The sequence below is a fragment of the Leptosomus discolor genome, chromosome 11 (genome assembly GCF_034619465.1).
Source record: "Leptosomus discolor isolate bLepDis1 chromosome 11, bLepDis1.hap2, whole genome shotgun sequence".
Lineage (NCBI taxonomy): Eukaryota > Metazoa > Chordata > Aves > Leptosomiformes > Leptosomidae > Leptosomus > Leptosomus discolor.
The window spans coordinates 16,803,108-16,826,301 of NC_141401.1; the positions used below are offsets into that span (position 1 = coordinate 16,803,108).

At 46.0% G+C, this 23,194-nt stretch overlaps 1 protein-coding gene across 3 annotated transcripts in view; it reads right to left on the bottom strand.

Moving 5' to 3' along the window:
- Positions 1-5,997: 5,997 nt before the first annotated feature.
- The window catches only part of ARIH1 (ariadne RBR E3 ubiquitin protein ligase 1), a 62,400-nt gene continuing 45,203 nt past the window's right edge, over positions 5,998-23,194 (bottom strand). For 2 of the 3 annotated variants that reach the window (XM_086471837.1, XM_086471836.1), the window contains 8 exons: positions 22,597-22,703; positions 22,038-22,080; positions 19,931-20,002; positions 12,299-12,429; positions 12,143-12,200; positions 10,621-10,881; positions 9,599-9,711; positions 5,998-6,766 (listed from right to left, as the gene is read on the bottom strand). In XM_086471837.1, the coding sequence (XP_086327963.1) occupies positions 6,682-6,766; positions 9,599-9,711; positions 10,621-10,881; positions 12,143-12,200; positions 12,299-12,429; positions 19,931-20,002; positions 22,038-22,080; positions 22,597-22,703 (870 nt within the window). In that variant the 3' untranslated portion in view covers positions 5,998-6,681. Of the gene's footprint in view, positions 6,767-9,598; positions 9,712-10,620; positions 10,895-12,142; positions 12,201-12,298; positions 12,430-19,930; positions 20,003-22,037; positions 22,081-22,596; positions 22,704-23,194 lie in introns of all 3 variants that reach the window. The other variant, XM_086471838.1, reaches the window with a different exon arrangement.

The following is a 23,194-nucleotide window of genomic DNA, read 5'->3' on the forward strand; positions in this document are numbered from 1 at the left end:
CCCCCAGCATCACACCCACGCACAAAGGACACTGTTATATCACTCCCCATCACAAATCTTTTTGCTGCCCTCATTTCCTAGAGATTAACGATCAGGCAGCTCAAATCAGCTTTTGCCCACTGCACTAAAAGCAACTCAGTCAAATAGCAAATGGCAAAGCACAAAGGCTTCCAAGGCACTTCATTGCAGAGCTACCTGACATGTGACAAGTACTGGAGATGCCTCAATTTACCTTAAGAGGCAGAAACCAGAATTACAAAAGTCATTGGCCAGTTAATTTTTTTTTCTTCAGCATAGTTAATTTTGAGTCAAGGGTCGTATCGATATAAAAGGGACATCCAGAGCCATGAATAACTGCATTTATTTTTTAATTACTACTCTCTCCCTGTTGGCATGCAGCTGTGTGAACACCAATGCCAAGGGAAGGCACTGGAAGGAACATTGGCTGGTGACAGAGACAGACCAATTCTTTCGCACAGCCTTTGCCCAGCCGTGGACTTGCACCCTTAAAACCTGAAGGTGGCCCTTTTTAAAGAAGCATCCAGCTTGGTTTCAGGTTGCTGTTAACGCAAAATGCTGAGTAGGAGAGAAACTCCTCCTTGGCAGCCATGAACAAGCAGCCCTTTATCAAAGAGCAGGCGGAATCTGGAGAAGCAGCCCCATTAAGAAAGTTGCAACTACGACAGTTCATTCTCCCAAATAATGCATATTAAATCGCACACACTTAAAGCAGGAAGGCACTTGATGGACAGTTTAACAAGCAAGTTGGCAGAGGCACGACAGCTTCTATTCAGCACACCTCCACAGCTTGTTTCTAAGGTTGATGGGCCCATCTTTCTTTTTCAGCTGTTCCATTCGCTCATGAATTATGCAGAGTTGATTTAATAGACCTCAGCCCACCAGGAAAGAGTGCCGGAGCGATAGGCCGTCTCTTGGAAAACACCATCAGCCTGATCCCTCTATAGATGTTTCATTTAGAGAACTGCAAACATACACTGTCCTGTAAAAACAGTGCAAATATCATAGATGGGACGTGCACGATGAGGCAGAGCAAGGTGGGGGTTACTGAGGATGACAAAGAGATCAGAGTCATAACCTTCATAGAAAAGGATGGAGACAAAACATCTCACTAAGGAGTGATTCAGTCCCTCCAATGGAAGCCATGCTAACTGGTTCAAAGTAACATCCTTGCTCTGAAAGAGTTGTCAGTCAAGATAAAAGTAAACTTGGGGTTTATCTTTACTTGCCTACAGGCCTGAAGCAGTAACAATTCCTTCCTCTCAGGCCCGGGCAACGTACAAAAGAGGCTCGGGCTCATGCGAGCCAACAGCTGTAGCTCCACATCAAGCACCATCTCCAGGATAGAAATATTCTGCTCAAGTGCTGCAATTCCGATGCCAGGAACCGTGACGACGTGATGTCAGCTTGCCCTCCCCAAAAGAAAAGCAAAGTGGCTTTTCCAGCTTGTCAGGGCATTACAGCACAGCGCCTACATGTGAGACAGAGAACCTTCAGGCAGAAACCAGGATGTAGTACCAAGGCAGTCTCCATCACAAGAAACTTAGAAACGAGGAAGATTTCCTCCCAAAGTATATTATGAGAAGCACATCACATATTCAGGGTAGAAAAGGGCCAAAGCGCAGAGTTCCCCAGCTGAGCTTCCCTGAATTAAAAGGTAAGGGAAAAGGGGGACTGCTGCTGACTCGCACTGTCAGTCTATCAGCATCCTAGCAACACCGCAGAGTTCACTCTTCATTATAATGCGAATTGATGGAGCCCTTTGAACACTTGAGAAAGGGAAACCCACAAAAAAACCCAAACCTCACCTCAGGTAGGTGCAAAAGTCTCTACAGTGGCCAGATCCATACACACAGCTCAGTACTGCAGAGAAGGAAACGTTCATGACGTGCGCCGGGGCAAGTCACGTCACAAGAGCGAGGGAAGAGGGGAAAGGAGAGGCTGCAACACCGAACGGTGCTGCAGGCTTTACCAGGCGCCTCACAAAACATCAGGCTTTAGTCAAACATTTTGAACCAATAACTGAAACTGTTCTTGTTCCAGTTCAGATCCAACCGAGATTTCAAAACAACAACCTGGGCTGAGTTAATTAATTCTCACTTTCAGCAGGAAAAACGAAAACAAACAAACATTAATTAAAACCAGTACAACCCGACTGGTCTGATCGCACTTGCCCATCCCTCTTACTTCAAAACTTAGAAAATCTGACAGGAAAAGTCAATGAGACACAATGTTTGTTTCCCAAGATCGCTTCTACAGCGAGACATTATTGTGAAAAACTTAAAATGAACAAACCTCTCTTATTATTTAGGAAGATAAATGAATATCAGACTCGTTAGCAGCCCAACAAGTACGTACACAATAAAATGAACAGTCTCTCAGATTACAAGCAAACATGATGCAGGCTGTAGGTACAAGTCAGCCAGAAACAGCACTGAGCTAGTGATCATACAGATGCTAGAAAAAGGTACTTGTACTCAGCAGCTTACAGTCTTAGATAGTCTTGTCTTTTCCCAGTAGACATTTATTTCTCACTAGACAGCTGCGCACTCTATAGAAGAAATCCTAAAATCAACCTGCCCGAGAAACACAATATCGTATCTTCAGACAAACCTTTTTTAGGATGAGGTTTTGAAGGTTCTGTAGCCACTGGCAATGAAGAAACCTAAAAAGACAAAAAAAGAGGAGTATTAAATACACCAGGCAAGGTTTCTTGAAGATCTATTCCAGAAAATAGTCAGAAAGGACAACTGGCAAATCCCAAAAGGGGGCATAAAACCAGCATCATGGCTGCTAGACAAACTCTGCTCTGCCAAGCGCTGCTCTTCCCTGGCCGTAGCTGGGTAGGGATTTCTGTTCACCCAGCAGATAAACCAACCTACTCATTTTACAGAACACTCCTGTTTCTTAGGCTCACCGCTATTTATCAGGATTCTAGAAAGCAATCACCTTGTAAAAAAACCAAAACTCGAGCATTTAAGATGCTAATTGGAGATCACACAGGAAAAATATCAAAATCCTTTCTTATAAAACGCTTATGAAGTTAATTAGAGCAAAGTCGTTCCTGGGGAACCATCAGGGTCTGCAGGCGTGTGAGTGCAGCGACGTCCCATCACACGGTGGGCAACAAACCTCGGCCAGCAAATATTGCCCAGAGCTCATGGACAAGCAGGTACCCAGTCCGTGGAAAAGAAATGCACCTTAGACTTTTTTCTTACTTTGCATCAAAGCCCAAGCCTTCACAGAAGAGAAATGTGATTACAGGGGGAAGCGTTTTTATTTCTGACTTCCAGTTTCTTGGGGAAGAGACATTCCTTACGCCTCTTCCCCAGACACGACACAGGATTTTATAGACCTGTGTCGCCTTGCCTCTCCTTAATAAACAACTTTTTAAAGTGGAGATTTAGTCTACCCTTTTTCCTTGTAATGTTTTAGGAGTATTTTCTCATTCTACTCTTTTTTTATTGGAGATGGTGCTAATGCTAAGTACAGTATCTGAGATATGGAAAATAACCCAGATGGACACAGGAAAGGCTTCTACCCGCTTTGTTTCTTCATCATTTCTAACACTTTATTCACTTTTCTGATTCCTATTGTGAAAAGCTGAGCTGGTATTTTCACAGAATTACCCACCTCCAAGCTGGCATTCCTAAGCAGCAATAACCAGCACAAAGCCTCTCATTTTTGTTATATATTTGCAATGTTTTTTTAATGTGTACACATCATTCCAGTTCTAAGCCCTATCGCTCAGCACCGCTAAGACTTTCCTGTAGTTTCTCCTCGTCTGAATAACCTCCCAGCCATCCTTTTGTCCAGAGCACTCCTAGATACTCTGAACAGCCCAGGCCTGCTACAGACCCCTGCGGGGCTCCGTTAACGACCACCCCCCCCCCCCATTTTTCAAGTGCGCAAAGATTAGAAACTCGCTCTTAGAAGCCTCCCCCGCCGCCCGCCCGGCCTCCCCTCGCCCCCCAAGCCCAGCCCGGCCCCACACGGCCCCTCACCGCTGCGGCCGGCGGCTCCGCCATGGCTCCAGCGGCGGGAAGGAGCGCCCCGTTACCACGGTTACCAGACGACCTCCCCCCCCCCCAAGCACTTCCGGGGTAACCATAGAGGAGCGCGGCGCTGCGCTCGACGGGAAGGCGGCGGTGGCGGCGGGGGGACTGAGGAAAGGCGCGGACTCAGGCCTGGATCCGCCGCGGCGTTTGGCATGAAAACCACCAAATTAACTAATGAAATAACAAAAGAGAAGTTTATTGGGCAGGGTTTATTCGGCTCCCCCGCGGTGTGAGATGGACCCAGCCGCCAAGGAGGAGGAACGGCCCGGGCGCGGGGCGGCTGCCGCCGCGGCCCCTCCTCATGGGCTGGGCTCCCCCGCGCTACAGGCCCCCAGGAGGGCGGAGGGAGGGATGGGTTTTTTCCTCCGTTACATTTTGCCCAGGGGAGGGCGCGGAGCTGCCCCCGCAGGGCTGTTGGCGGGACGGTTGTTGGTTCCAGGCGGGCGGTGCCAGTGGGAGCGCTGGGCAGCGGGCGGGCGGAGCGCCAGCAGATCGCTCTCACGGAACAGGGCTTTAACAACCGTTATCTCACGGTTTGCCAACGGCCATCAAGACTGACGACACCGTTAACTGGGTTTCCTTTGGGTCAGAGCTTGCCCCCGTCCAGTTTGGGCAACAGGGAGTAAAAACCCAAGGCAGGCAGACTCGGCGCTTGCCCAGCCCGCCCTGCTCCCGCAGAGCACGCAGCTTGGAAAAGCGTTTGAATACATGGATGGGGAATTTTTGTGAGCCAACCCACGCAGCCCTGCTCGGTCCCACCGGGGTGCAGCAGCAGGAAGAGCACAGGGGAGCCGGCTGCGGTGCGGATACTCTCACATGTGATGTCCAGGGGCAAATAAGCCATTGCAGGGGGAGCTGAAGGGGAGAGCAGGCACAGAGGGACAAAACTAAGTTGCTGGAAGTGTCAGTACTCATCCGTGAGGGAGCTGAAGTGACTCAGGTGCCAGCTTGGAACAACATTTTGTGTTACAGACCTGCCTGTGATCTGTCCTTTTAATTCACCCCTTTGCAAATTTATTCCCCCTTGAAGCTGGCAGATTGGCAGAAAGCTTTGAGGACACTAGCCTGGCGAAAAATACCACAGAAGGAATTCCTATACAGGAGTAAATTTAATAAAACCACCACCAATTGTTTACTTTAACATAGCTCTTGTTACAGAAATCATAAAAATGGACTCAGTAGCTAACTCATTAGTTCTTTCCCCTTTTAATTGAAAAATACCCCGCTGATTTCAACTTCTACTACGCTAGATGGAGTGTTAAATATTTGCCAGGACAGTACGCCCAGTAATTGAGCCCAAAACAAACACAAAGACAATTCCATCATCTTTCCTTTTCAATGTTACGACTCATTATAATGTAAGTGAAACTTAAACAGCAAGGAACGGTCCATTTGACAGATGAAAGGGGGAGGGAGAGGAGATCCACAGCCGAAATCTTTCCATAAGTCTTTTGAGAAGTGGTGTGAAATACCCCTCCTTTTCCTGCCTCAGAATTCAAAATAAAACTCTAAGCACACACACACCTTCCTCTGGGTTCAGAGCACATGTCCTGCGTGCATGGATGGGATCAGCAGAGTTGGAGTTGGGCAGGTTATCAGTCTGGGGCCAAAAAAAAGGCAAAGCATCCTGACTCACAGCGCACATTGGTCGCTAACGCAATGCACACGGGTATAGCGAGCATCAGGAGCTGTGGGCGAGGGGAGGGGTCCGTCACCAGCAATGGCTACACGCACACACAACTGTAGAGGCCGTGGACGTAAAGGAACTGTAGGAAGAGAAGAAACCCAACTTCTCTGGTAAAAGCCTTCCCCAAAAAAAAAAATTCACTACACCAGCACACTCATCCCCCACCCCATCCCAGGGAAAACAAAACAAAACAAAAAATAATCAAACTGAAAGAAAATGCACAGCAAATAGACATAATCTTGAAGATTTTTAAAGAATAAATATTTTTTTGTAATTAAACATTATGCAAACACGTGCCACGCTTGCTCTTTGTCCATGCATATGCGCTATATACAACTTTGAAAAATACTGTGTTGTCCTCTTTTTGTTTTAAAAGTCATATACAAAGGTTTTTTTTTTTTCCTTGCTGTGTACCCCCCCCCCTCCCCTCCCCAAGAATCATCATTACAACAAGCCAATCGACATTCATCCGTGTACTTGGGTGGCAGAGAGGAGGAGGGGGGCGGGAGAGCCATCCCCCCCTTACCAAAGAACATCAAAATGGCTGGTTTGGACATGAAAAGCAGTGTCGAGAAACTGGTTTAAATTTCATCTGTACTACACACAGGAAAAGAAAGATAGAAAAGAAAAAGGAGTCGGCTTGGAGAATGAAGCTACGTTACAAGTTAAAGTTGGAGGGTTTTTTTTTTAGTGCGTCTGTCACACTCTTATTGGCCGCCTAGAATACTGTTGCACAATGGTTTATCTACCTTTTTTTTATTACAATATAATTTACTTAAATTTTCTGTTAACAAAACAGAATCCCGGTACTACAGACCAGCGGTGTAACAGGCGTAGTGCCTTGTCTGTGTTTGATTTGAATCGCATGAGCACTCTAGATGGTAAAGGTTTCAGAGTTCGTTTTATGCGGGGCCAGTCTCAGTCCTCAATGTACTCCCACAGGTCCTTCTCATAGCCTTCATGCACGTGCTGCAACAAAACCCTTCGTCGACTCTCGCAGTATCTGCGGCAAAGAGGAACAGCACGGAAAAGGCAGGTTAGGAACCACGGCTCAGCCCCAGCATTGAGCAACACAAACCTACACCAAGCCTCACTTCCAGAAGAGAAGTTCCCCCGAGAAGGGACTTTGTATTTGTAGCCTGTTAACAGCACTAATTAAGACTCAGTTACTCCAGTCACTCAACTCCAGGTCTCTGGCTGAAAAAACAGCATGCAAATTTATAGTTTCCCATGCAAAAGTATCCCCAAAGCCCCTACAGCTGAGAAACCTCCATTAATAACTGAAAAAGGAAGAAGCAGCAGCTACAATTTGCAAAAGCCAGAGCATGGGTTAGCAGTGACACCCAAAATGGGATGAAGCTCTCCTCAAACATGGGTGGTGCCTACTCGGAGCCATATCAGGACAACAGAAATCCAGGAGCCAGCTGGGCAAAACCTTGGGACCACTGACCCAGTTTTACTCCCCTCCAAAATCCTGGTGGAGATGGAAGTGGTGAAGCTGGCTACAAAGGGTTACTGGTCTGGTTGGAGTGCAAGTTCTGCCTTGCATCACAACCCCTGGGTCTCAGAGGGGCACCGCGCCCTGCAGGGCCTTCCCACCTACACTCATTTAAACAGACAAAGCTGCAAATAAAACTGATCCCAAAGTTGGGTACAGTCCTACCAGGATCAAAGATACTGAGGAAAAGTGATATGAAAAGATGCCAAGTTCATTTTGGGGGTGTTAGCCAAGATAAAAAGCAAGAAACATTTAAAGTATCCAAAAGCAAATTCTAAACAAGCGGCAGGCATTTCTGGATTAAACCCCCTCCAGCGGCAATGCCAACGTCTGCACCATCTTTAGGCAGGCGGGGGACAAGACAAGACTCAGTAACACCTCCCAAGGTCCCGGGCACAGCTGTGTAGCCAGTTCACAGTTTGGCAGCGCCCAGCCTGGAGTGGTGTGTTGTAACATGAGAAACTGGAACCCAGGAGCCAGGAGCCAGCTGCCGTGTTACCAGTTCCTGCTGGGAATTGTGTGGTTCAGTTTTCAGGCACACACATCAGCCAGGACATTCAAGGGGCTCTCGCAGCTGGCAACAAGGCCTGCTCGGCAGTGGCCAAACCCCCCTCTGCTCGCTCAGGCGAGGTGCGCAGGAGGAATCTCTCAGCAGAAAGCTATCCTTGATCACAATGCACGCCAACACGCAGGCAGAAATTCCTCACCTTAACCTGCAGCCCTTATGCTGCTACCATTCAGTATCTGATCAGACCAACAGATTTATCTGAATAAAACGGTTCTGGCTCTTCTCACTGCTATCAGCTGTTGCAACAGAAATCATCATACACAAAGTCCCATTGATTTTCTGAAGCATGTGATAGCAAACACACACAGTTTCTGCTTTCCCAACTTCAGTTATTTTGCTGCTGGGGGTGGGGGTTTAATCCTGTTTTCTAGAAATGTCTTTGCAAGCTAAGAGACTGAAACAGCTGAAACCAAATTAGCTAGGAGGTCAGTTCCTGTAATATCCCAGAGCTCTTTAAACCCACCACGGTAACATCCTTGTTCCCAGTCTTGCATCGGTGCACCATAAGCAGTACACAAACAGCACCGTGCAGGACATGATTAAGACATGACTGAACAAGTTAATTAGGGACCTGCATGGGCTTGACAGATGCATACTTTCTTCCCAGAAACACGAAGGCAGGTTTGGGATACTATATTTCCAGGTAATTCAGGCTATATTAGGTTTTAATTTCTTCTGGATAGGTGTTACCATCCCTAGAAGAGCATCCAGTTTCAAAGGACTTGAGTGAACAAGCAGCTTGATCCGAGACACCCTTTAAGGCCACCATTAAGTTGGTAAATCACAAAATGTCTCAAAAGAGAACATGTCTACTAAGTCTTCTCCAGCCCTAGCCATGCTGCCAGGCTATGGCAGAATGGGCCACAGGCCCACCAAAGCTTACTTCCACTCCCCAGAGTCCCTCAGTCACTACGGCTCACCCTACTTCGGCTCCCCCCCCCCCCCCCCCCAGGCTAGGCATAACAAATTCAGTGACTCTGGCAAAATGCCTCAAAAACGCAAGCCATAATCCTGTGACTCATCCGCATTTACAGCTTTGTATTTTTCCACTGTGCAGAAGCGGTTCCCCTAGGACTGTAAAACGCATTGGCATTTGTGTCACCTGGACCCTGGTTCTTCTGCTCTCCTCCCCAGCTGGGCAGGTTGCTCCCTCCCTCTCTTCTTTAAGGACAGCTTTTCTACACCCACCTCTTGCACAAATGGATCCAAGAGATAAATAAAAGAGCTGATTGCTCTCTTATGGCAACTCATCCTAGGCCGAAGCTGTCAGCTTGGAACAATAAAGCCACTCCTTGTTCTTTGCCCCTCACTATGCAGGTCCCACATGCTCCTTCTGTGCAGGAACAGCAGTGTGTGAAAAGCCACTGCTTTTGGTCACAAGATTTTTCCATTATGGGACTGAATCTTCTAGCTACGGCTCAGCAGAGCAGATGCAAGGCAGAGCTGGGAGCCTCCCCCTGCAGGCTGTCACCTCCCCCGAGGGCTGGTCCCAGCAAGGGGACAAAACCACGCTGCCAGCATTTGTGTGAGGGCTTCACCGCTGATGACTTCAGGGGCTGGCGCAGGACACCGCTGCTGCTGTTCTCAGATGCCCAGGGACCAGCTGATGATCACAGTGTATGGCAGAAGGCCAACAGCAAACAGCTTCCCAGGGACATGGCTCTGGAGAAAACTGTAGCTTGGCAAGTACACATGCCATTACCTGTCACACAGGGTGGCAATACAGGTACTCGGGCAGCTTTGAGACAGAGCATTATTCAAAAACAAACCTGTACTTATCCTGTACTTTCTGCTTTATGTCTTGCAGCGAATCTTGGGATATATCTCGCTCAAGGTACCCAGAAAGCACCTCTGTAGCATTCTCTAAGTCTGCTTGGTTATTCTGCAAAGACAAAAAAAAAAAAAAAAAAAAAGGAAAGTAGTATTTTAGGAGGAAAGGAAAGGAAGAGACTTTTTTCTTCAACTGAAATCAGTATTGAAATAAAAAGCAGGATTAGATATGCAGTGTGTAACACTCTAGTAACAAGACTGAAAAGGCTGAAATGTCTTCATTTGATCAGATGATAACGTGCCTATCTACCAGCAAGTCTTATGTCCTCCTCAACCCACGATATCCTGGCAAGCCTAAAAAAATCCTTTCCTTACTAGTGGTACAGCATGGTAGGAGACAATTCATCTCCCATTCTGTCCCTCACCTATTTTTTTTTTTTACCAGCACTGGCAAAGCCCCTACTGACTCCTGGTCAATGCAGAGCAGCATCAGAGCACAGCTTTCACCACTGCTCAGTAGTTCTGTGCACCCTTTGCTGAGCACACAGCACAGAACCATCCTGCTTAGGTTCTACACCATGACCAGCAAAGGACTGCTCTAAATCATAGTCGATAACAGTTTCAATTGTGAAGCAGATTGGACCTCCACTTTTAGACCTTCTGCTGCAATTTTAATGGTAGTACCCTTGGAAAAAAGCCAGCACCCGGGAAAGTCAAAAAGCCAGATTTCAGCTTCAATGCCACCTTTGCCAGTTCAAGGCAGAACCTCACTCCCTTTGTTTCAGAGGGCAGCATCTTGTAACTCTGCTTCCTCCTCCAGCAGACAATGCTGCACGTTGCTAGCAGGGCCTCTAACTTTTGCACAACAGAATATTGTGACTATAATATAATATAAGTCACTATTGTGACTATATATAAGACTCACTTGAGTAAAACTGGGGACAAGAGCTTCTCCAAGCATTAAATCTCTATTTTGCCTAGCTTTGTAATCCAAACTCCTGACAATCATGTTTTCTCCTACCTCAAAGATAATGGACTGATTATTCTTTTTGAGGTAGAAGGCAAAGACGTAAGTGTACATGAGTGTGGCACGACACTGGCAGAGGACGTCGACCGCTTTCTTCAGGAACTGCACCTCGATCCAGGACATGTTGTGCTGCTGCATCTCCTCCATTTTCTGCTTCACCTGAGCATAGAGCTTGTGCTCAAAGCGCAGGCTCTGCATGTGGTTCATATAGCGGTTGCAGTAGAACAGGTACCTCTGCAGGGCTGCTCTGGATCGCTGTGTTAATTCCCATTAGGAAAAAGAAAACAAATAGTTAAAACAAAGTAAACCCTTCACGAGGCTCTTCCTGACCATGAGAACAAGCTTCCTTTCCAAAGGTGTTTCCTCTCCTCTCACATTGGCCAGATTTAGACAGCACGCTTCATGCAGCACTGTTAACCCTGACTTGTGTGGAGACGAGAGGCCAGGCCCACAGCAGCTCCTGCCATGCAGGGGACTTCCTAGCACAGCTGTGACACCCTCACTCCCAACCTTGAAAGTAAATAGAATCCCATTGCTAAAACCCCATCGGTTTTGAATTTCAGCCTCTCAGTCTCAAGTTACAGGACTTAAAGGCTTCCAGTGTCACAACAAACAGCGAGAAGCACTTTTTTTTTTGTTAATAAGGAATTCTAATTAAACAATTACCGTCCTTGTGTTCAGAGGGCAATTTCAGGTTGCCTAGGCCACGCTGACTATAACGCAGGGGAAAGACACTGTGTTAAGTAGTACAAGAGAACCAACGTGACTCAATACACAGCCATTAATCTTATTCTCACTGACAGATCAGCTGTAAATATTGACAACATGGGCATAGATAAACTTGTATGTTGTGGTTGTACAAAGCTAGGACATCTCTGCCAAAGTCATCCTTGTCTGCAGGAGGAGGGGCTGCAGAAAATACTTTGGTTCTTGGCGGCTTTAATGGTACTTTGACAGATGCAGGAAATGGATTTCTGCAAGCTGCAGCACACGGCATGCAAACCCTCCCCATTAAAAAGGGGCTCGGCTCTATTCATAGTCACAAAACAGTTTAATGTAGCTGCAACTTCACCCACAATTTCTTTTATGTCAAGACTCCAAATACAGTTATTTGAATTACAGCAGTCTGGTTTATTTACATTCAAGAGTTCTGCTGTTTTTAAACACCTCAGGATTTGCATTAAGAACTTTGCGGTAAGGAACACTTGATGGAGGATGTGGGTATTGTTGTCTCAGACCCGTGGCATTACGATAACTTTGCGTGAAGAGCTGCTACAACACAGGCAAAAGTCAGCATGACAGGTTACAACTGAGTTAACACGTTCTTTAAATTGGGTTAAAATGGCTTGGAACTTTTTTCCTGGCATGAGGCAAGAGTCCAAAGCTGCAGGGGAACTTAACTGTCTTTTGGATTTGTGCCCAAATCCAGGAAATGCTTCAGGGCCAGTTTATAGGTTCGCAGAAAGGACGCCACAGGGTTGGTGATCTCCCTTATCACCAAACATTATGGACTCACCTCCTGTGCATCCCTTGCTGCCTTTGCATCATCCTCATTGTAGCGATTACAGTTGTACCTGTAACAGGGACACCAATTCCACAGATTTCAGTCTAAATCAAAGCCATTTGCATCACAGCTTCCTTGCCTTCCAGCAAGTCACGTCCCTGAACTCACCAGGCAGATCCATGGGGCTCCCAGGGGCCCAGACACACCCAGCAGAACTCCGCTTTGCAGTTCTGGTTCCGACAGACCATGTGGTTGCAGCCCCCGTCCTTCTCGATGGTGACGTGGCATTTCGGGCATTCCTGTTCACAGCACAGAAAGCACCATTAGCAGGGAAAGCACAGAACCCACAACAGTCTTGTGAAGTTAGAAGGGTTCCCAAGGCAGTAAGAGATAGCATGTCAAGTGAAATGCGTGACTTACTTCTTCCCTTTGATCACCAAGATCCTCTTACGAGTCAGGACTTAAAATATTTCCAAAATTGGAGCAGCTAGATAGGAAAACAATCCTACGGAATAACGCATTTTATCTACGCTGCTATCATAGTGGTGCACTGCATGGGTAATATCATGACCTTCTCCAGAATCACAATAGTAGTGACAGTCTGTAACAGCCCAGGAGAAGGCATCTGGCTTTCCTCACCATCAAGTGTTCAGGCCACTTCAGTACTCCAACTGAAAAATCCTAACAGTAAGCTGGTATCATGCTGTTATCAATCCAAGACACCTGGAGTTGTAAAATGCCATCCAAAAAGTATCTGAAAATGTGCAGAAAGAATGTAGCGTGTTTCAAAGAAGCTTCTGTCAGCTAAAGAGACACTTCTCCTCCTGGGGCATTTCCATGTTTCCCATCAGGTCCCTTTTTTCCCCTTCATGTGACACCTCAACTGAAGAATTTTCTACAAAAGCCCATGTGGGGCTTCCCTTTCAGGTGCGAGGCCTTTGACAAATACGAGGATATCAAAGAGCAGTACGGCACAGGGAAATCTTTGGGGAATAGTGTTGGGTTTTTTATAACACCAATATCATTCTCATACATCAGCAGCATATGGCCACTTCCTAAAATGATATTCAACTCATGTAGAGCATAAAAGATTATTTCTGTAGTGTCCCAGTAAGTACATGAAGCCGAGGTTACAAGAATATACTAAGCTGCCTCTACAAGTGAAGGAAGCCAGTCCAACTCTCTTCTGCCGCTTGTTCCTGCCCCTGTGGCACTTCTCTTGTGCCAGGACACAATGCAGCTGCACGAGAGCTGGGCCAAGGAACACACTGGGTTAAAATCAAGCAGCAAGTACAGAGGAAGAAAACCCCAAAATAAAACCAAAACCGTTTTAGCCTGGATCAGTTCCTCAGTCCAGCTCATTACAAACCACACCAGCATTTTTGAAGTTTTTGCAGAAAATGGTTTTATCTCAAGGCCTGGGGGGCTGATCAAGATGGCATTCACTTCCAACCTAAATCACTTCACAATTATGGTCTTCCCAGCAGTGGCACAGCACTTCATCGTTTCTTCCTCTTCAAAACTCCTGCTTTGGTCTCACTGCCTAATCCTGAAGAGGAAGGGTTAAGGACGGGGTCGAAACAGGCAACACCCCACACAACCAGCAAGGTTTTTCTGAGCCATTCCTTTGAAAGGAGATGCTATTACAGCACTTCTTTGGAGAGTGCTGCCCTCCTGTCCAGCCAAGAAGGGCAACATTCCCATCCCATCAACAGGTCACACTAGGGCTTGGCCTGAATAAGAGGACAAAGCTCTGTTTCTAACCAGAAGACCATGTCTGTCATGTAAACAAAAAGATTCCCCAGGCTTGGGGAATTACTCCAGTAGTTTGATGAATGTTTCTTTCTGCAGTCGCACCTCTCCTCCCACCCTCACGCTCTGTCAGTACACTGCACGCTAGATGGCTGCTTATTTGCTCTGGTTCAGTTGGGGGGGTGGGGGCTGGTTCAAACAGTAAGCAAGCACAGAAGGGGATTTTTCCAGACCTGCCTTCCTCTCCATCACCTGTGTTTGTTCTACAAACAGAGTAACTATACTACAAATAAAGTAAACAAAGCACAGTCGCTCCCTTGCTGGCCCTCTCGGGGGGGGACAACATCAAGATGTCCTCTTGGGCTGTCCATAGGATGGATACTCAGCTAGGTAAGCTTGTTCCCAATTAGTCAGTCAATGCAGTTCTGTGAACTTCAGAGTCAAAACTGGTCTCTCCTTTGAGCACAGTACCCAGTGCAGTACCTACTTCCAAGCAGCCCTCCTCCCTCTTCCAATCCTGCACCAACACATCAGGACCCAAATTCAGGTTTATCCCATGACTGTCCTTCACAAGAGTGAGCAGATCCCTGCTCAATTTGCTCATCAGCCATGTTGCACTTCACTACGAACAGTGGCCCTGCACGCCTGTGACATCATGACAGCTCCCCTGTCACTCAAACGCTGACCCTGGGGCACACAGCAATGACTGGTTTTTCAAGAGAAGATGGTGGTTGCAGAGCTGTTCAGTTTCTTCCAAGCACATCTCATCTGATGAGATGCCGACATCCACGCGCCGTGGTGGAAGACACGGCTAATCCAACAAACAGCTGCAGTGATCACTCCTGCTTAGGAAAATCCCACAACTGGAAGAAGAGAGAAACCGTTCCCAGATGACCTGCCAAGCTGGGGAGGTGCAGCAGGACACGTCCTCACAACAAGGATGTGGGGCCACCCTCATTCACAACTAGGCTCAATTAGGAGTACTGACAGTCTGCTCTCCTGCCTTTGAGGATGAGACCAAGCTCTTCAGTGGCTCAATACTGCACAGTGCTTAGCGCTTCTAGCCCTGTGATGCAAACTAGAACAAGAGCAGCCTAATTACAGCCCTTTTATTACAGAGAATGCCATCCTTTTCAAGCCTTTATACACCTGTCAAGCCAAGCACAGGGAAGACAGATTACACAGTAAGCTCTACAGATCGATGAAGTTGTGTGAAAGCGTAGAAGTTGTGTATTATCAAAAATTAAGGAAAAGCCATGAGAAGAACATACTAAAGAAATGCTGAACACCAGCGGAAAGAAAAAAGCAGCAACTACTCAAGCCACCAACGCAAGGAGTGGGAGAGATTTATAGATTAAGGGGGATAGGGAAGGAAGATCTTACTGAGAATTACGGCTACACAACAATATAATAGCCAGCAAACCAAATTAATAAGCCATTAGATTACTCCGCACGTTATCTGTCATGCCGTGATGCAGAAGTGACCTCATTAACATTGTTCACTCTGAACAATTCGGTGTTGTGCTTACACACTGCACTTTGAAACAAAAGTCCGGGCAAACCTGGCAAAGGAGAACAATCCCTATTTTGTTGTAAAAGGCTGCATGTACATAAACCACCATACACCTCAGCTGCTGTTTTATGAACAGGAGGCTAAATAGAAACATTTTATATTTCAGGGCAGGTGAAACAGATTAGTCCTCTCTGGAACTCCTGGAGGCAACTGGTGTACATCAGCCTCCCGGCCACATTCACAGTGATGCCTTCACCTACAACCCATCCTAAAAAAAAAGAAAGAATCCTCAACTATCACCAGGATTTTTTAACTTTTCACCAAAACCCAAAACCACTGAACTTGATTATGGTTAGCACAAAACAGCACACCATGACAACACCTAGAGTCATGGAGCAACGCAAGGTATTTTAAACACTTGCTCATCTGAGAGGAAAAGATGGCACTTTGACATCTGAGGAAAGATGCTGTTTGCAGCTCTGGCACAAAACTACGCTGGTGAGAAATGAAAGAGCAAAGTTCGATGCTAGTGCCCAGGGAGGATCTAGCAGGCTGCCAGAATTTCCACGCATTAGAACAAATATAGGACTTCCAGAAAGTACAGAGGGAGCGCGTGTTCAGACATTAAAAACTGACCTAAAAGGAACAGAACTGGGTCTGTGCCATTTTATCTCGCTTAAAGGAGAAAAATGGCCAATAGCTTTTTTGGAGGAAGAAAATCTGCCTGTGTTATACATCAGGCATTCAAGCCCTGTCTAGCCCAGAAGATAATGAGATGGTGACATGCCAGGAGCCAAAAGCAGTAAGGCAGGGGCATTTTTACTATCAGATGAACACCTTTCATTAACACCAATTTAACTTCAACAACAACAAAAAAAAGCAGTGCCTTGGGTGAAGACCAGCACCGTTAGCATCTTTGCTGTTCTTCCTTTAGCATTCTAAGACGCAGAAAGATTAACGTCATTGAAACTCAGGTTTGAAACAGGTTTCCCCTCCTCCTTTTCGATAGCCTTGATACACCTTAAGAGCCCAAAATAAATGTACAAACCCAAGTTTTCTGAATTTCTAACTCCTTTGAATGTCCATTTAACAAAAGTAATGGATCTATGCAGTTTCTTTATTCACAAAGCCACACAAACCAAATACCTGAAACCTGACTACTTTAATTCAAGAAAGGAACTATTTAAGGACCAAGTCTGTACATTAAACTGAAAAACAAAGAAATGTGCAAAACCTTGGACTATTCGACCCTTCTCTGCAAGAACCTGAGAATGAAAAGCTTGATAAAGAACTTGCATTAGTTTATCTCAAATGTAAGTTAATTTAGTGAAGCTGAACTCATATGTGGAAGTAGCTTAAGTAAAAGGCCATCTACTCCAGCACACTCCGCTGCAAGGGCTGTATCTTTTGTGTAAGCAGAAAGAATTTAGTGCAGGTCTCCTAAGTGCAAATAAATGAATGAAAAATTAAAAAAAAAAAATGGAAAGCACAGAACTCACTACTCAAATCTCCTCATTTTTCATTCAGACCATTCTACATAATTCATCAAAAAATGCATCACATCACTCCAGTTTGGGAACAGAAAGCAATTCAGCCAGGTTTCACTTTTCTATTCCCTCATCCAACAATTGCCTAATTTTCCTCTCCTATTCTGTCTCCCAGGGCAAGCTGGAACAAATGTATCTCACATTCTCCTGCTGCAAAGGATTAGCCAGATTTCAAGCCCACACTCCAGGTGGACTGGTATTTTTCTCTTATACCTTCATCTTGGTAAGACAGTAATTTTTCCTCCCTGAATGGAGACCATATGGGACAGGGCTGCAGATCAGCATCATGCGTGGAGGACTCAAGAAAGCACTTTTCAAGAGCTAGAAACTTTAATGGAGACCATGGTAGCAATGGACTTACTTGGAGAGTTTTTCCCACTGAAAACAGGGATTTTTGCATCTGATGGTACCTGATCCAATTCCCTTTAGGTTCTTCAAAATGAAGAAATTCAACACCAAATTTGGGCTCTGACTTGCAGTCACTGAAGCAAACAGCTGTGAAGGCACAAGACATCCCTCCCCAAACACGACTGCCCCGTTTTCCTGCTAAAAATAGTACAGAGACGGAGTAAGGACAGATGTATTGCACACTCCAACTGTGCAGTTCCTATCCCAGTGTATGGCTACAACCTCACACTATGGCAGGAAAGCATTTTACTTGGCTCCCCTCTGAACAGCAGCAGGACTGCGTCACTGTCAGACAGGCACTTGGGTTCCTCTGTGCCTTTGGCCAAGGGCCAGCAGGCAATTCAGGCAAGAGGAGGTGGTGGCTAGCAGCCCTGCAGCTCTGGGCGGGCTGATCCACTTCTCCAGAGGCTGTGAAGCTCTGATTGCACATGTTCCAGCAGCCAGCACTGCTCACACTTCATCAATGTAGCAGCGTGAAATTACCACCTTCCACATCTTGCTGCCCACAAGAAGGCAGAGATCATTACAAGGGGTGGGTTACGTTTCCTGCCAACTGTCCCCTCAATTGAATCTAGCGTCAGTTCAGAGAGAGAATTGCGATATTGTCCTTCAGTTAATTCAATTGATATGGATACCACAAGACTCCAGGACAGTTGGCTTGCTCAAATGTCTGGTGTAATTACCCTGATGTTATTTTTCTTCCCGTTCCTGCTGTACAGCCTGGGCTCCAAAGTATTTTCTTGCTGTAGGAGCATCTCATATGGTATTAGAGGAAGTGGCTTCGACAGTGATGTTCAAGGACAACAGCTCTTCTGCTGCTGACACCAGACTACAGGAACTAACAGATAAGCTGAGCTGATGCCAGCATGGCTTGGCCATGCTCACTTCTCCTCCTCATTGTCCTCTGGATGGGTGTTTCCCACAAAAATAATTCTTCTTATTCTGGCCATTCAATACTATTTCTGACAGTCTGAGCTATGCTTTAAATACCAGCCCATCCACTAGCACTGCTTCTACCTGACAAAGTCTAGATCCTGGTTAAAAAAAAAAAATTACCATCTTCACAATATTTCTGTCTATGCCTAAGTCTTCAGGCAAGCAAGCTGCAGAAACCATCATCTTCCTGTCTGAAAGAGAGACCAGTAGCTTCCTATTTCTAATCAGCCAACATTAGTGGCACATTATTCATGTTTGGTCTAGATAACATGTACACATATACCATTTCAGACTTTTTAATGGGCACTGAATCCTGCAAGGGAAAGATTAACATCATAACAAAACCCAGCAAGGAGAGCTCAGATCTTGGTCTTTAGCAGCATATGCCAAGGTAGTGGCAGGTAGAAGATGGGGAGCCCTAAGATCATAAACAAGATCACACCCCTGAGGGGCAGCAGCAGCTCCTTGTCTGGCTCAGAGAGCTTTGTCACAGGCAAAAAATAGGGCTGTGGCCATTCTGACATCCCAAATATTTGATACCCAAGGCTAAAAGCTGCTTTGCATGTGCTTACACTCAGCCCTTTCCAAGATACTCGGCTACTCCTCCTCAGGTTTAACATGAGCAATACCTGAAGACCAAGCAAATGTTGAACAAATCTGGTTCAGTTCTTGAGCTACAATACATCTTTGAGCACACCCATGTCAGAAAAAGCCAAGTTCACTTTATTGAGCAACATTCAGCCTTCAAGCAGGGACCACACAAGGCTCAGCCCATGAAACTGAAAAAAGCAGCCGAGACTGCACAATTTCAGCCTGATTTTAACTGTGCGTTTCAGCACTATGGGTGTTTCTGCTTTCACCATAATGCAACATTCCAGTTCAATGAAAAACACAGAGCCAGCCCCAGAAAGAAGCAGCCACTGCTGCAAACAATACCACTAACCAGTTACACAACAGAGCTAAGAAAACAAAGCAGCCATTTCCTCACACTCTCCCCACCTTCTTCCACCCTCCCGGCTCAGCGGTCATGAGACCCAGGTCTGCTCCTAACCCACCCCACGGCATCTGCCACTTTTGTTTTCTTGCCACCATGCCAACCTTTGTTTTAATTCATCCCAAACTGAACACATGCTGAAGTTTCAGGCAAAGTTGGGCTAGCTAGAACGAAGACATTTACATAATAAAATCTTAACAGCTGTTCTACCAGTGTCTATCTGGAATCCTGCCCAGCAGAAATGAACAACTCCTCAAGAGACCAATCCAGGGGATTTTAAGGCAGATGTAAATTATCACAGCCAAATCAAGCCACAGGTGGTGTTAACATGTTTCACACCCTTGGAGTGAGGAACTGATTTGCTTAGGGAAGCCATCAGTGCCAGACAGGAGCCCAAAGACAAAACTCGAGCTTCCTTTGAGTCTCCAATTAACTCTTTTTTACAAGAGCAAACTTCACTTAACCCAAAGAACCTCACCTGATTTGAGGCAGTAACACCTATTTGCTCTTCAAACAAGAGTACTTCAGTGTACTGTGAATTTTAAGGCTTGCTCTTAACCAATGACAGGCAACAGAAAAAATAATCCTAGTACAGAAGAATTAGGCTGTCCTTTTCATCTGATAAGTCTATGTATGAGAAAAAACCTCACCTTTGTGTTTGCTGCAATCCAATTAGAAGTTTCACTGTCATCATCACACTTCTTAATCCATTTCTTTAACCACTGTTAGAAAAATGAAGAGAGTTACATTTAAATAGAGGAACTGTAAATGTTCCCAAGCTGCTTACATGAAGGTAAGGTACACGCAACCACATGGGAATATGGGGGGGTGTTGGTGCAAATGGCAACTAATTTATTGCAGACATTTTCTGCAGCACCATCCTGATCCAGCGAGCACAATCACTAAACACAAACACTTCAGCAATGAAGTCTGCAGTTCTTAAGTTCAATTAACACAAGCTTATCACAGGACTCTAATAATAATAATAATAGAGGACACTAACAGTGATCTGCAGTCAGACCCTCTGTGACGCCTAGCTTTACATCAAGCCAAGTTTTTCCTTAGGCTTGCAATGCTCACCTTATGCCTTTTTTTTTTTCCTCCCCTCTTTGACCCTTACTGAGAACATGGCTTTATCAAATGAATGCAAGTAACAAAAGCAAAAGACTGCTCACACCTGTTAGATAACCTGACCACATCCAGCCTGGAAAGACCAGCTAAACCATGCAAAACTTCTGGTGAGGTTTCCCTCCCCTCTCCCCAAGGAAGCTTTTTTGCATTTGTCACTAGGACGCAGACTGTTCTGTCCCCAAGGCATGAAACACGTCAGTCTGTGAGCTCTGCACGGGCCACAGGATCCCAGGCTTGATTACAGCTTTTGACAGCTGCACGGCCAGTTCTAGAGTTCACCGCACAGCAGCAGGTCCCAGGACCAAATTAATTCCTTCAGTACAACAAACCACAAGCTGCCAAAGCACTGAACATCTACAGAAACACATAGTACAGGAATGCTTGTTGTCAAGTGAAGCATTCACTTCTGAAGCACCTTCATTCCTCTTCAGGGGGTCACAGCTGTAACAGCCGCCTCCTCCAGACATTTCCCCATCTGGCTGAGGCACTGTTCCTTCACAAGGTCCAACTTTGAGGCATCCTAAAGGCATCCAGCATGATTTCACCGCTTCTTCTCACACTATGATCTAAACAGGTGAACTACTATGCTTCTTGGAGTCAACAGCTCAAAGCTTGTGCTTTATTTCTACATCTTGCACATAAATTGATTTTATACTTTTTCAAGTCATTCATTCGTTTAGGGGGATATTTATTTAGGGGGATAAGAGGATGGAAAAGCTCTGGGTTGGGATAACGGCAGAGAGATTGCTCAGCAATTACTGTCATGGGCAAAACTGATTTGACTTGGGGAAGATTAATGTAACTTACTGCCAATTAATAATAGTCCAGTAGGATGGTGAGAAAAAAAAGAGACAAAACTAAAAACATCTTCCCTGAACTCCTCCTTCATAGGTTCAACTTCACTCCATTCCTGACCCTTCTACCTCCTCCCCACTAAGGTGGCACAGGGAGGATGCAGAATGGGGGTTGTGGTCATTTCGTGATGCTTCATCCAGTGCTGTTTAATATCTTTGTCAGGCACACGGACAGCGGGTTCGGGTGCCCCCTTAGCAAGTCTGCTGACGACACCAAGCTGTGTGGTGCGGCCGACACACTGGAGGGAAGGGAGCCCATCCAGAGGGACCTGGGCAGGCGGGAGAGGTGGGACCGTGCAAACCTCATGGAGTTCAACAAGGCCACGTGCAAGGTCCTGCACTCCCCTGTGACGACAGGCTGAGAGAGTTGGGGTTGTTCAGCCTGGAGAAGAGAAGGCTCCGGGGAGACCTTACAGGGGCCTCCCAGTGCTGAAAGGGGGCTGCAGGAAAGGTGGGGAGGGACTCGTGATCAGGGAGGGTAGTGATAGGACAAGGGATAGTGGTTTCAAACTGGAAGAAGGTAGATTTAGATGAGATATTAGGAAGAAATTCTTCCCTGTGAGGGCGGTGAGGCACTGGCACAGGCTGCCCAGAGAAGCTGTGGCTGCCCCCTCCCTGGCAGTGCTCAAGGCCAGGCTGGACGGGGCTTGGAGCAACCTGGTCTAGTGGAAGGTGTCCCTGCCCGTGGCAGGGGGGTGGAACCAGGTGATCTTTAAGGTCCCTTCCAACCTAAACCGTTCTGTGATGGAAAAGAACTTTTTGATACACTCACCTTGCATTTAACAGGATCATGCCAGTTTTCACCGCAGTTAAAGCTGTAAGTGAAAGAAAGGGAAAAATAAGTAATTAGGGCAGATGATTATACTTTTATTGGACTAGGTTAACACCATGGAAGTTTTCTTCTGGATTGTTCTGCTGAAAGACCAAAGCTACTCCTAAGGAAACATTAAACATGCCATTAAAAAAACCCCCACCCGAACCCTCCAATCCCTCAATGCCCATTGCAGAGCAGTATATATCTCAATACATTTTGATTTTCTACACTGCCTGCAGTCAAGAACCTCACCTAATCTGAAACCACTCAGCTAAAGGCCGTCTCTCAGCAAAAGCTGCTCCATGTCAAATGAAGCCCAAGACAGAAAGCAACAACTACATAGTGATGGGCTTTGCAACCAGCTGTACTTAATCCTGGCTTACCATCTGAAGCCCACCCCATCCTCCTCCCACCATCTAAACCGCATCCCAACATAAAGACTTACGTAATACATACCAATACACTTTCAAAGTAGTAAGTAAAAAGCAGTATCAACATCTTACTTGATTGTTCTTACCAAAACTGACGTCCACATTTGCAGCGAACGGGTTTAGCATCAGGATATTGGACTTTAACAACATGGTGGCAATCTGGAGCAGGACACCATTTTAACAGTCGATTACACTATGAAATAAAGCAAAAAACACACAAACATAATAGAAAAAGGATGCTGCACAAGGATGCTACCTGCCCTTCATCCCTTTTTTTATCCTTTCAACCATGACCTTCAGTCACATTCCTTCCTATCTCACCAGTCCTCTGCAATAAGAATGCTGCCTCCTCAATGCATTTACTTTCTTTCTACTGAAAGCAAGCAGGAAGATGACAGTCAACTCTTCACTGTCAGACGGCCTCTTAGGAAAGATGAGGAGCGTAAACACTTCTGCTGACCTCGTAGCTCACCCAGAGAGAAATAGTTGAAGAGTACGAATCTATGAGACTGAAAAAGGCATCTGTCAAGTTGTTTGCAACTCCCATCTCTGTTCCACCGCTGCAACAGCCTTTCTGAACTGTTCACGAACCATGTACACTAGCTTTCTACAAGCACCGTTTTCTAACTCCCCTTGAACATCATCTCATCACCTGTTCCTGCTGTACTGCAGCCAGGTATGGGT